Raw genomic sequence first — 13432 nt, 5'->3', positions numbered from 1 at the left:
GCTTGAGGGAGTTTCCATAGGTCAGAATTCATTCCAGGAAATTAATGACATCTTTGTTAACTTTAGGGCTATAATTCCTCTGAAATCTGCATGAGATCATCTATGTTCTGTTCTCAGTTGTGTATCTTTGCAGATGATGGAAGATATTAAAAGTAGCCAATGGGGAATGAAGTTGACAAAGCAAGACTTATCTATGGAAACAAAATAAGATTCCCTATTAATGGTATTTTGTTAGCAGTATTTTTGCACATTAATTACCAGCTATTTACAAATTTTCATTCCTATCTTTCATTGTCTTCTCCCCCTGTCCTCCCCCCAGTTTCTTTGAAATATTATTCAATCTTCCTCAACTCTCACATGCAATATAACTTGATATGGGTCTTAGACTAACCATTTTGTAATCTTACTTAAGGAAGTGATTTCTGTTGAAGCTCTGACTCAACTTTTGATTTCTCTTAACTAGGAAAAATCTGTGGGGGAGGGAATGGAGGAGTGAGCCAGTTTGGCATCAGTATGTTTAAGCCTTCCTTGGTAATCAGATTTTGGCTTTTAAAAACTGTCACATTGGTATTCTTCTTGTAATTATGTTTTGTGGAATACCTCACAATGATAGATTCTTTTTAAAAGAAGGTTAATGAAGAGATGAAGTACTTAATTATTCATCTTTTATTCAAAGTAAGACATCTTTGATGAACAGATTTCGCATGCGTCATAGCAGCATTACTGAAGCCTCCTTCTGGAGACTTGTTAAATATGTCGGCATGTGGGTTAAAGTATACTTCACAGTGAATGTACCAAGAGGTCCGAAACAAAGCAAATATTTGCCTTTGTGTGGGCCAGGTGCTAGAAATGCAACAAAAATAACAGCTATTAGCCTAGAAATTCAGACGTGTTAATTCCTGTAGGAGACTCTAATTCTGCCCTGACAAATCATGGAGGTGATATGGATTCAGACTATGGCCACTGTTTTCAGAGCTGCAGTTAATTCAGGAAAACCTGTATCTATTCATGTCAGATGTCTAGGACTGGGCTGGATTGGATCACCTGGAACTCTTATGGATTGGATGGAAATTCCTCAAACCAGTTTCTTTCTAGGTTAGTTCAAAATTCAACCAGCCTTCAAGGATAAAGAATAGGGTAAAGAAAAAATGGTTAGTTGCCCTTTCCACATACATATTTGATGCAGGTATATCTACAACCTGCTTACTATAAACTGTGATGATTAAGAGGTGTTCAAAGAGAATTTCTGGGTAATTTAATCATTTTATTAATAAGGCCAGCATGTTATTAATAAAAAAAAATGGTTATAGTAGGTAAACTATGTGGGGTGCTGAAAATGCTGGATTGCTTGAATTGGAGATTTCTACAATAGAGCTAATGCTAAATGGGTATCCCCATAAGTTTGACACTGATATGATGAACTAAGAGCCACAAGGCTACCTAAGGAGGGATAAAACAGCTCAACTTGGAAAAGCAGAGCAGGTTAAAAAGCTTTGTTAGGCATTATCGAAATTGGGCTGTGAGTTATAATGCTTTCAGCCTGATAAGATATGAAGACATAATCCTTAAATAAATGAAAAGAAAAGAATTGCTCATCTAAGTCTAATCTGTATTAAGAAAGTAGAAAACACAAGGACATGATTGAGGAATTCATGAGATTCAAGAACGATACACCATTACCCCATCTGGATCTTTAATTTCTGTTTGAACATTCTGGATGTCATTCTTGCCATTTCTATAATAGTACTAACTAAGAATTCTACTATTTAGGGATCATTGTGAAGAATGTATTTTGTGAATTGTAGAGTACTAAATATATTTAGAAATTTAGAAATATAGAATTTAGAAAATAATTTGCTTATAAATTGACATTAATAAGCTGCACTTAGTAACAACTAAGTGATTTTTACAGGTTTTGGACTCATTTCCTAGTACACAGTCCATCAAGAAATATTTATTAAGGCCTTACAATATACCAGTTATGATGATGAGAATAAAAATATAAGAAGAAAGAGAACTCCTGAGCTTACATTCTGATTGGAGAAGACAATACATAAAGCAAACTGAAAGAATGGTGGAAAGGGCTAGATACCATGAAATGGAACAGCATAGTAAGAAAAGTCCAGAAATGATCTTGGAGAGAAATGAAGGAAGACATAGCAGTTATGGGCACCCTCCTTAAATGGAGGTTTCAGGAGGAACCATCTAATCAGAGGCAGAGCTTCCAAGAATAAAGAATACTTCCTTAAAGTTCTCGCTACCAACTAATAAAGTATCTTTAATATTTAAGGAATTTCTAGTATGCGTTGTGTTGGCAAAACCCTTAAGACCCTATTAACAAAGATTGTTTAATTTTTGTTTTCATTGTGGAAAGACTTATGACTAGTAAAGAGATGGGAATCTTCTATAATCCTAACTATAAAGTATCACTATTCGGTATTTCTTTCAGCAGTGGAAACACTATAGATAAGTGATAAGTGAAAATTAGAAGCCACATGGTTAGAGAAACAAGGTGTTGAAAATGGGTGCCATTTATTACAATGCCTTTAATCATTCCAGTGATAGATATAGTAAACTGGTACTTACTAAGGGCATGCCATGAATGAGAACAGATGGGATACTTAAATAGAGCAGGCTGAAATTTTTAACAACTCTTGATTTTTTTTTAAACAGAAAAAAACAAAACAAAATATATTATTAGGCAACATTTAATTAGGACCCCCAAGATTTCTTAATATGATGTTCTCAGGAAATTCTTCCTTGCAAATATTCACAGATAGAAGTGTGGATATATACTAATTCAATTAATCTATAGTGATCTAGGGACAGTGAGGGACTTTCCTCATAATAGCCTTGTGAAATATGTGGCAAAAGTCCCATTCATATTCTACAGCTTAAATTGAGATTTAGAGAGATGATATTTATGTAAATACTATTCAAATTAGAATGAATCAGTCATGTATATGAGTGGCTACTAATAGCAGCTGCCTCACAGGATGATGTTGACAATCAAATGAATTAACATGTATCAAGGAATATATAAGCCTTAAAGCGCTATACAAATGTCAGCTATTACTATTACCATAGCTAGGTAAGGCACAAGCTCACTTAAACTCTGTTTGCCTTAATTCATTAGAGAAGGAAATAGCAAACCACGCAGTATCTTTGACAAGAAAACCCCATGGACAGTATATTCCACAGTCATGGAGAGTTGGGTACAATTGAATGACTGAACAACAACAAGGTATGGAGGGTCAGAAAGAGGTACCTGCCCTCAAAAAGCTTACCAATAAAAGGAAAGTGAATTAATTTTCCTACTAGTAGTCTCCATGTAAATTTTTTTATACTGAATATTTACAAAAATAGGGAATATTTAGCATATTTTTGTCCAGAGTCTTGGGGTTGGCAGCTCAGTGGTACAGTGGATAGACGTTTATACTTGGATTCAAGGTGATTTATTGAAATCCAGCCTCAGATACTTGTAAAATGAGAATAAAATCAGATCTCAGAGTTATTGTGAGGATAAAAGGAGATATTTGTGAAGTGTTTTGCAAACCCCAGTTATATAAATGCTAGCTTTTTATTATGCATGCTATGTGTGAGTAAAGGAAATAGAATATAGTACAAGTCAAGTAATAAAACAGTTCCTCTGAAGGTACAACCTTTGTATCTTTTGTATCATCCAATCAGAAGAGCTCTTTACAGAGAGACCATTATACATACCTTTTCATCAGCATAGGGAGAAATCATGAGAGGTAAACTATCCTTGCATCATGATTTGCATTTGCAACTAGAATGGCATCTTTAGAACAAGATCATCTCTAGAGTAGGATAAACATTTAAAAAATTGACCCCTAAATTCCAGTATAGTCTTGAATTGGGAAGGGATTCTCACATCAAAAGAAGTACTTGAAGGCCACAGTGAAGGATAGAAGTTTCTGGAAAGTAGCTGGAAGAAATAAATCTAGTATATTATTTTAAGCATAGAGGCTGTAAGGCAATGTAGAAAGAATTTCGTATGTAGTCATATTGACCACATTCATGTGATTGTAGGCAAATTTCTCCTCATTGAACATCAGTTTTATTATGTGCAAAATGAATATAAATTCTACAATACCTATAGTTTTGTGCAAAGGACAGAATGCATTAACCATGAAAGTAAAGTGTTTTGCATGCCTTAAAGCATTATAAAAATATGACAGTGAAGGTTATTTATTAATTGATTTTTCAATTTATTTTCCTCGTCTACCAAGACGCATTCTTTGGCATTTTGCTAATAATTTACAAACTGTGCATGTTTTGGACTCAGTGTTCTTCCCAACTGATTAAGAAAATGAAACTTTGGAAAGCTTTGACTCAACACAAGAATGGAGTTCATGTGTGACTCAATTTAAGTAGGCATAAGTTGGTAGCTGGGCAGTTATACAGTTGGTTTGACTTCTAGAGCAGGAGAAAGCAAGCTGTCATCTAAGTGGTAGTTTATGTTGTCCAGCCACACCAAAGCATCCCAGTGGAGGGCACTGTGTGCTACTGATGTGACTGAGGTCATGGGAATCAGAGACATGCCCTTTCTCCCACACTAGTGTTGAGCTTTGGTTTTCCCATAGACCTGTCAATTCCCCACCCCCACCCCCTTCCAAACATAAACATATCCAAAATAAAAACCAAGCAGTAGGAGAAAATAGATTGGTTTGGGTTAGTCAAAGTTGAATAGTGTTTTCTTGGATGAGGAGAGAGAAGAATTCTGCCAATAGAGTTGTAAGCTACTGCCATTAATTTCTTACACAGTGGCATTTGTGTAGCTATGCATGAATATATTTATTTATTAACTCTTGAAATATTTTAAAATAAAAATCTAGGCCTATATTTAATGTTTCAGCAGTTGAACTTCATAGAATTTGAGAAAAGACCAGACTTAATTACTCCATGATTTTTAAACCAGCCCAATCATGTAGCTGAAGAAGAATATAAATACTTCCGAACAAATTATTATTTTTCTTAGCTGAGTGAAAAGAGTTTTATTTTCTTTGTTGGAGAATTGTAGGTAATTTTTGTGGGGGGCTCAGTGTGTGAAATGAAGTATGTAAATTTCTGGTGGGAGAGGCAGTTTCCTGAAATTAGGATGTTCCCCACAGCACATGATTTTCTGCTTTTAGCAATTTTCAGGAGTTATCCCCTAAAGGCTGTCAGAATCAAAAAGATTCATTTCTATTCCATTGGCAGTGCAGAATCTATCAAGACAGCTTTAGGATTTTACATTCTGTATCTGCCCATGGAATATGAGCAGAGCATTTACAAAAGAAGGATTAATCACAAATATTTTTCTGTGATCATGAAGCAAAGTACAATTGGCCAATTATTACTTCAAGATTTTAAAACTCTTACAAATGTAGTGATATTGCTGTTATATATCATATACATATAACATATGTTTATGTGTGAATGTGTGTGTGTGTGTGTGTTGCTCCCTACCCTCATGGACCTCTCTTCTTCCCCATTTATTACTATTCCAGCAACATCCCTCCCTCAAGATGCTAAACAATTTTAAGACTGTTTCATACAATCATAGGTTTGGAATTGGAAGGAACTTTAGAGACCAGGAAGTCCAATGCTGTCATTTTACAGATGAAGAAACTGAGACCCAGAGAGATTGTGACTTTCCCAGGTCCACATAGCCTCTGTATACATACTCAGTCTTTCTTGATTCCAAGTTTTATGCTTTTCTTTCCTTTCTCCCTCTCTCCCTCCCTTCCTTCTTCCTTCCCTTTCCCCTTTCCTTTCCTTCTTTTTTCTTTTTCCTTTCCCTCTTCCTCTCTTTCCTTTCCTTCTACCCTCCTCTCCTTCTCCCTCTCCCCTTCTTCCTCCCCCTCTCCTTTCCCTTTTCTCTCTCTCTGTCTCCCTCTGTTTCCCTCTCTCTCCCTCCCTCTTCCTCTTTCTCTCCCTCCCCCCCCTTATATAAATCATAACATAAAACCACACAAACCTGTTACTTTGCAACCAAGGTTGTGAAATAATTTTATGACTGAAATTTTTAAATAAACATAATTTGCCGGATATATTTAGTTCACTACATAACGGGAAATATTTTCTTTTTTCTGCTTTACAGTTGTAGGTGACTGGGCATCAGCAATAGGTAGTGATACAAATACTGAATTTGGAAAAAGAGGCCCTGGGTTCAAATATCTGTTTTGCTATTTATTACATGTATGACCTTGGTCAAGAATCTCTCTGGGCTTGAAATTCCTTATCAGCAAAAATAAATAAATAATCGGAAATTTTTAAAAGAATGGGTTGTATTAGCTAATCTCCAAAGGTCCCTTCTACCTCTGTCTACATCCTATCTTTTTTCCATTCTTCTTTTGGCAAGGGTATAACAAAAATCACACTTCTAAAAAATTTCTGCTGTCTAAAAATATTCTTAAAAGTTATCATTCTTTTTTTGGTAACCAATTTTTATATTTTTCAATATCTTTCTTCCAATTTTCTAAAAATCTCCTATGCTGCAGCTATAGACCATTTCTCTTTGTTCTATCTTCAATGAATAGTTTTGGTCCATATAATGAATGAATCAGTTTTTTTTGGTAGGCAACCTTTCAATTCATACATTTACAGAAAATATTTCTAATAACATTTTACATTTTCTTTTAGTTATAATGATTGTATTCTTTTGCTTTCTGTCTTCTACTGTGACTACTTTGGTTTAATAAAGTAAAAGAAGAAGGACTTTCTTATCCACCTTTTTTCTTCATAATTTATTGTAGGAAATAGTGTTTTAAAGATATTTCATTTGACCCTTTTCACTCCCTGGGAGTGTTACATTTTAGGTATTACATTTTACAAATGAGAAAACGGAGTCTAAGTGAGGTCATATGACTTACTGATTGCCACACAGTATCTGTTACAGATGGGATTTGAACTTAGATCATTTTGGCCCCTAGAGTGATCTTCTGTCTACTATGTAACACTGCTGGTCATTTGTTAAATAAAATAAATATGAAAAAAAACCCTAAATTCTTTGAAGAAGGAAATATATCAAGCATGCATAGTAATAAGAACCATCCATTTAGGTGTAATGAGCTGATTGATGTACATATTACCCAAACTAATTAATAACTACATATTAGTTAGCATATTACCATCTGTGGGTGGCTGTTTGAGCTAAGTTGTAAGTGGCATATACAGAAACAAATTACATTACCCTGTTTTTTTTTTAAAAGGATTTTAAAAAATAACTAATGTTCACAGAAGAATATATTTGAAACTATCATCATTAGACCAAATTTGGGCCAGGAAAATACTGACAATTTGTCTTAAATTTTTTTTTCCCACTTAATTCTTTACTTTAATTATATCAATCTCATCCAAATTTGTCCCTTCTGGAAGCAATAAACTGGGAAAATATTTTTACAGTCAAAGGTTCTGATAAAGGCCTCATTTCCAAAATATATAGAGAATTAACTCTAATTTATAAAAAATCAAGCCATTCTCCAATTGAAAAATGGTCAAAGGATATGAACAGACAATTCTCAGATGAAGAAATTGAAACTATTTCTAGTCATATGAAAAGATGCTCCAAGTCATTATTAATCAGAGAAATGCAAATTAAGACAACTCTAAGATACCACTACACACCTGTCAGATTGGCTAAGATGACAGGAAAAATAATGATGATTGTTGGAGGGATGTGGGAAAACTGGGACATTGATGCATTGTTGGTGGAGTGTGAACTAATCCAACCATTTTGGAGAGTAGTTTGGATCTATGCTCAAAAGTTATCAAACTGTGCATACCCTTTGATCCAGCAGTGTTACTACTGGGATTATATCCCAAAGAGATTATAAAGAAGGGAAAGGGACCTGTATGTGCACGAATGTTTGTGGCAGCCCTTTTTGTAGTGGCTAGAAACTGAAACTGAATGGATGTCCATCAGTTGGAGAATGGCTGAATAAATTGTGGTATATGAAAATTATGGAATATTACTGTTCTGTAAGAAATGACCAACAGGATGATTTCCAGAAAGGCCTGGAGAGACTTACACTAACTGATGCTGAGTGAAATGAGCAGGACCAGGAGATCATTATATACTTTCTACAAAATACTAGATGATGACCAGTTCTGATGGATCAGGCCATCCTCAGCAACTAGATCAACCAAATCATTTCTAATGGAGCAGTAATGAACTGAACTAGCTATACCCAGAAAAGAACTCTGGGAGATGACTAAAACCATTACATTGAATTCCTAATCCCTATATTTATGCCCACCTGCATTTTTGATTTCCTTCACAAGCTAATTGTACAATAATTCAGAGTCTGATTCTTTTTGTACAGCAAAATAATGTTTTGGTCATGTATACTTATTGTGTATCTAAGTTATATTTTAATATATTTAACATCTACTGGTCATCCTGCCATTTAGGGAGGGGTGGGGGGTAAGAGGTGAAAATTGGAACAAGAGGTTTGGCAATTGTTAATGCTGTAAAGTTACCATGTATATATCCTGTAAATAAAAGGCTATTAAATAAAAAAATAAAAAAAAAAGAAAATATTTTTATTAAAGCTTTATATTTCAAAATATATGCATAATAATTTTTTAGCATTAGTCCTTGCTAAACCTTGTGCTCCATTTTACCTCCCCTTTCCTCCACCCCCTCTCCAAATGGGAAGTGATCTATGTTAAACATGATAAAATATATGTTAAATCCAATATATGCATACATATTTATATAATTATATTGCTGCACAAGAAAAATCAAATCAAGAAGGAAAAAATGAGAAAGAAAATAAAAAGCAAGCAAACAATCACAAAAAAAAAAATTTGTCCCTTCTACTAAGAATATCAAGATTGTGTAAAATAGTCTCATTTTCTCTTCTTGCTCTTTCTTCTCTCTTTTCCTTTTGTGCCATTTTTGAACTGTTGAGGGAGTTTTAACACTCATTTCAGCCATGACAGACAGCAGAATGTCATTTGTGACTTTCCCTCAATTTTAAAAAGATCATGGAGGAAGGGAAGGGGTGGACTGTCAACACCTAACAGTACTTATGAATGTAATATGGTGTCTGCATTAAAAAAAAAATCTTGTTTGAACATTCTAGGCTCTCACATAAACCTTTTAAACATGTTCTATATTAAACTACATATTTTTGCATTATGTATTTTTGAATTGTCATTAATGCTTAAAAATTATTTGGAAAAGTCATTTTGTTCATAGAATTGTGATCACAAGTAGCTAGTTTGTATATGATTCATCTTAACACCTGTGAGTTTAATTTCCATTGGAAGTTACTGGTGCAAATAGCACAGTATGGGCTTTTCAGAATTTTCCTCCATCATGTTGATAGATAGGGTGCTAATTAGAATTGCTAGATAATACTCTGCAGTGATTTTCAAAATTTTAACTGTAGTATAATCTAATTTTATCTTTATGTGCTTTCTATTTCCTTATAGATATTTAATATTTTTTTTGGAAATATAAAAATAAAATACATTGAAAATTGTATTTTTCTAATGGATCCTAAGGAATAACAAACAAATATTTCCTTTACATAGTATTCTCTTAGATAGTAAGATATGTAGTAAATATATTTCCCTTTTACTAGCTTGTGAAGACCTCTAACAGTAGAAATCAAGGATATGCTTTTTATTTCAAACCTCTATGTTTTATACAAAGTTTGTGTCACCCTAAAACAGGAACAGAAAACTATGGGAAGCCAAACTGGAATAGGGGAGAAACTGGGAAAGGATAACTTAAATAACCTAGATATGTTCAAATCCACAGGTCCCAATGGCTGGCATCCTAGAGTACTTAATGAATTGGCCGAAGTCATCACAGAACCGCTAGATATCATTTTTGCGAACTCGTGGAGGACTGGTGAGGTGCCTGAAGACTGGAAAAGGGCACAGATAGTGCCTTTCTTTCAAAAAGGGAAAATGGATGATGACCTGGAAAAATACTCATCAGCCAAACTTTTATGCTTGGAAATATTCTGGACTAATCAACTTTGTATAACTGGGTGCTAATTTCTAAAAAGCAAGAAACAAAAAGACAATAAAACTCCAATACTTATTTGAAAATGTTTTGCCACCCAGTTCTGCAAACTCTTGACTGTTTAAAAGGAAATAGGATAAGTTAATGAGCTTGATTGATGTTAGTTAAAGTTTTAGAAAAATCGATTATTAATCACAGTAAAAGGAATAAGTTCTTAGCATTAGGGTATAATTAGATCATTCTATATTCATTAATTTGTCTTTTAGCATAAAACTCGGTTTTCCCTCCTTAAAGGACAATACCATATTAAAAATATCCTGGGAAGAAAGATGACCTGGTCAGAGGTACAAAGAGGAACAAATGACCAAGATCTGTGTATATTATGGCATAGTGGCAAGACTGCTGGGCTTGGAATTTGGAGACCTGAATTTGTGTCCCAGTGTTGATACTTATTAGATGTGTGGGTGACCTTGAGTTGGTATCTTCATTATCTTCCTGTGTTTTAATTTCTTCATCTGTAAAATAGGCACTATCTATTTCAAGAGGCTGTTTTGAGGAAAAAAATATTTTGTACAACTTAAACTGGTAAAGAAATGTGTTATTACATGTGTAAAAGGATAGAAAGGAATTTCATCCTGGCTATCATACAGGGGCTTAAATTGTAAGAATGATGATAAATGTAAAAGAAGCTCTGTTACTAACTTGCAATGGGATTTGGGGCAAAACTCTTTCTCCTCTTGGGGGCCCTAATTTTATCTTTTATAGAGTAAGAAGTTTGGGCTAAATCAGAGCTTAAACTTTTTTTCCACTTGTAACCCCATTTCTCCTGAGAATTTTTACTTGATTCTGGATATATAGGTATATATAATACTTTAATGATAATAAATCATGATTTTGTTACTCCCCCCTCCCCACATACACACATTCAGTTATGAGATTCCCATAGGCAGTCATGAACCATAGTTTAAGAAGCTGGGGACTAGATGATATCAATAGCCCATACAAAGCTAAATGGTGCTCTACTGTATACAGAGTGTTTCCAGTTGAGATAAATGAGGCCCCAAAGACATTGTCACTTTCTTCAGGTCACTAATATTTTTTTAAGTTTTTATATTCTGATTCTAAGTAGTCCCATTTTGTATTATGCTTTTTTAGGGTGAATAGTTTAGTGAAGGCAGCATATCTGCATGTTGAACATTGCAATGCATAGATACATGGATAAAACTAAAGATGCCTTGGTAAGGGAAGAGATATCGTTTTAGTTTTTGTCATGCCACACACATGAGATTCACTTAGCTTCACAAGTATACTCTATGCAGTGACTGACTGGAAAGCAGGAGCCAATTATTCTGTGCAACCTGACTTCATCCTACTTGCCAAGAAGCCAGAAGTGTTGAATACTTTGGCCCACTCCATGTTAAACACTATCCCTTCCATGGGGACAGAAATCCATAATTTCTGATTGAAGAACCATACTTCTCGATATATTCTCTTGTCCTTAGCCCTTACTGAAGCCTCTTGATGTGGTAGCCATTTTTGCTAGTTCTTCTTTTTATATGGATAGAGGCAGGTAGGTGACTTAGTGGACAGAGTGCTGACCTTGGATTCGGGAAGATCTGAGTTGAAATCTGGCCTCAGATACTTCCTAGCTGTGTAACCTTAGGCAAACCATTTAACCCCTCTTTGCCTTAATCCACTGAAAAAGGAAATGGTGAATCACTCCTGTATTTTTGTCAAGAAAACCTGATCTTGTTGGCATGCTATGCTCTATGGGGTCATGAAAAGCTGGACAGACTTAACAAGAGTAAAGGATTCAAGATGCTAGTAAATGATAAAGGTGACAATATCTAAAAAATCTCTTCTTAGTCTGCATAATCATTTTCAATATTCTTCAGCTGAGAAATATTTGAGACTGGATAATAGGTACAATCTCATATTAGCATTGTCATGAGTTGAAATGGACTAGAAGAGGATGTAAAGCATGTTCCTTCATCAGGCAAAGGGTTGGATTAGATGGCCTCTCAGAGGGTTTCTAGCTCTGGTCTCTATGTTTTTAAGCTCAAAGAGAACAGAGACACAAAAATTGTTATGTAATCAGCCCAATTCTCCTCAGTGCCTTTTGCTCTCTGGGAATCAATTAAACACAAAAAGAAGCACAGTAATTTTCAGGTCACTAGGATAGCAATAGCATTGAGTGCATTATTGCTAATGATCTAATTGAGTCAAATAATTCAATTTCAGGGAATATTAGATACTTGGGGAAATCATGCTTACTGTTGTTGTTTCTTCCTTAAATATAAATATAATGTAATTGAGTCCTTTAAAATATTGAACTAGACCTTTAAAGAAGTCACATATGTCTTGTGTTCAACCCCTTATCATTTTTCTCAAATTAATTAGAATTTTTGTATGGGGAGGAGGACAGAATTTTTTTTTTCCTCCAAGGGTGGGTTTGATTTTTACTTGGACTAAAACCAAAATTTACTGTAATGATGAATGAATTCATGTTTGAGATCTCCAGTGTCCTAGTTGGTTTTTGTTTACATTTCTCTTTTAGTCCTATCACATTCTACTTTGTATCATACTTATTTGTAAACATATATTTCCTTCTCTCCACAAACTGTAAGCTCTTTAGGGGCAGGGACTGTTATTTTATGTCCCTATTGTTGATTACAGTGTCTCTTGGTGTTTAATAAAGATTTGTGAATTGGGTTGCATCAAATCTCATTTTCAGGTTCATACCTGTGGCTGGGCCACCGTCACATGCAGGCATGCATTTGCCTGCCACGTAGAACTGGTTACTATTGTAGAGACTCAATTTCCCAAAAGGTCAGTGTTAATTCTCTCATAGAGAACATGAAGTAGGCTTTAGCATGCATTGCAACAAAATAATGCTGCTTTCATTCATTTTAAATTTAATATACTGAGGGTATAAGAATCCATTTAAGTATCAATTAATTTGTCTCTTTTTCTTTTTATTCAAAGTGGAAATGATACAATGATCTGTCTAAATGAAGGCCCTGTTAAAGGAAGGGGGGTATAAGGAGAATAGTAGGTAGGTTTACTGGAGACAAAAATTGTTTAACTTTAAAAAAAAAAAAAAAAAAGAACCTATTTAAAAGAAGAAAGCTCTGAACCATGAATCATCTTGAAACTTATTCTTCCGTTGGCATAAAACCAAAGTGATATTCCATTGAAAATATTAAGAAATTAAATTATTATTCCTACTTTCCAACAGGAATGGGTCCTTGAAGATAAACTTAAAATGTACCAATTTCAAAACAGCATTTTCATTCATATATTTTTGAAAACCATTTAATTTTGGCAATTATTGGCAGTGTTTGTTTGACCAAGGGAAATATGGTACCAGGGCTATAAGGATTATCTTAACTCATAATTTTCATAGCTCATATGGAGAGCTTGAGAGGGAATATGGTGTAGTGT

The 13432-nt window shown here is 34.4% G+C and overlaps 1 protein-coding gene across 1 annotated transcript in view; it reads left to right on the top strand.

The window, feature by feature from the left end:
- Nucleotides 1-11620, top strand: part of SAMD5 (sterile alpha motif domain containing 5) — a 32991-nt gene extending 21371 nt beyond the window's left edge. The window contains exon 2 of the mRNA XM_031968407.1: nt 9779-11620. Coding sequence (XP_031824267.1) covers nt 9779-9841 — 63 coding nt within the window. The 3' untranslated portion in view covers nt 9842-11620. The remainder of the gene's footprint in view (nt 1-9778) is intronic.
- Nucleotides 11621-13432: the final 1812 nt, after the last annotated feature.

Source organism: Sarcophilus harrisii, chromosome 4 (genome assembly GCF_902635505.1).
Source record: "Sarcophilus harrisii chromosome 4, mSarHar1.11, whole genome shotgun sequence".
Lineage (NCBI taxonomy): Eukaryota > Metazoa > Chordata > Mammalia > Dasyuromorphia > Dasyuridae > Sarcophilus > Sarcophilus harrisii.
This window is presented reverse-complemented; position numbering and strand designations above follow the sequence as displayed.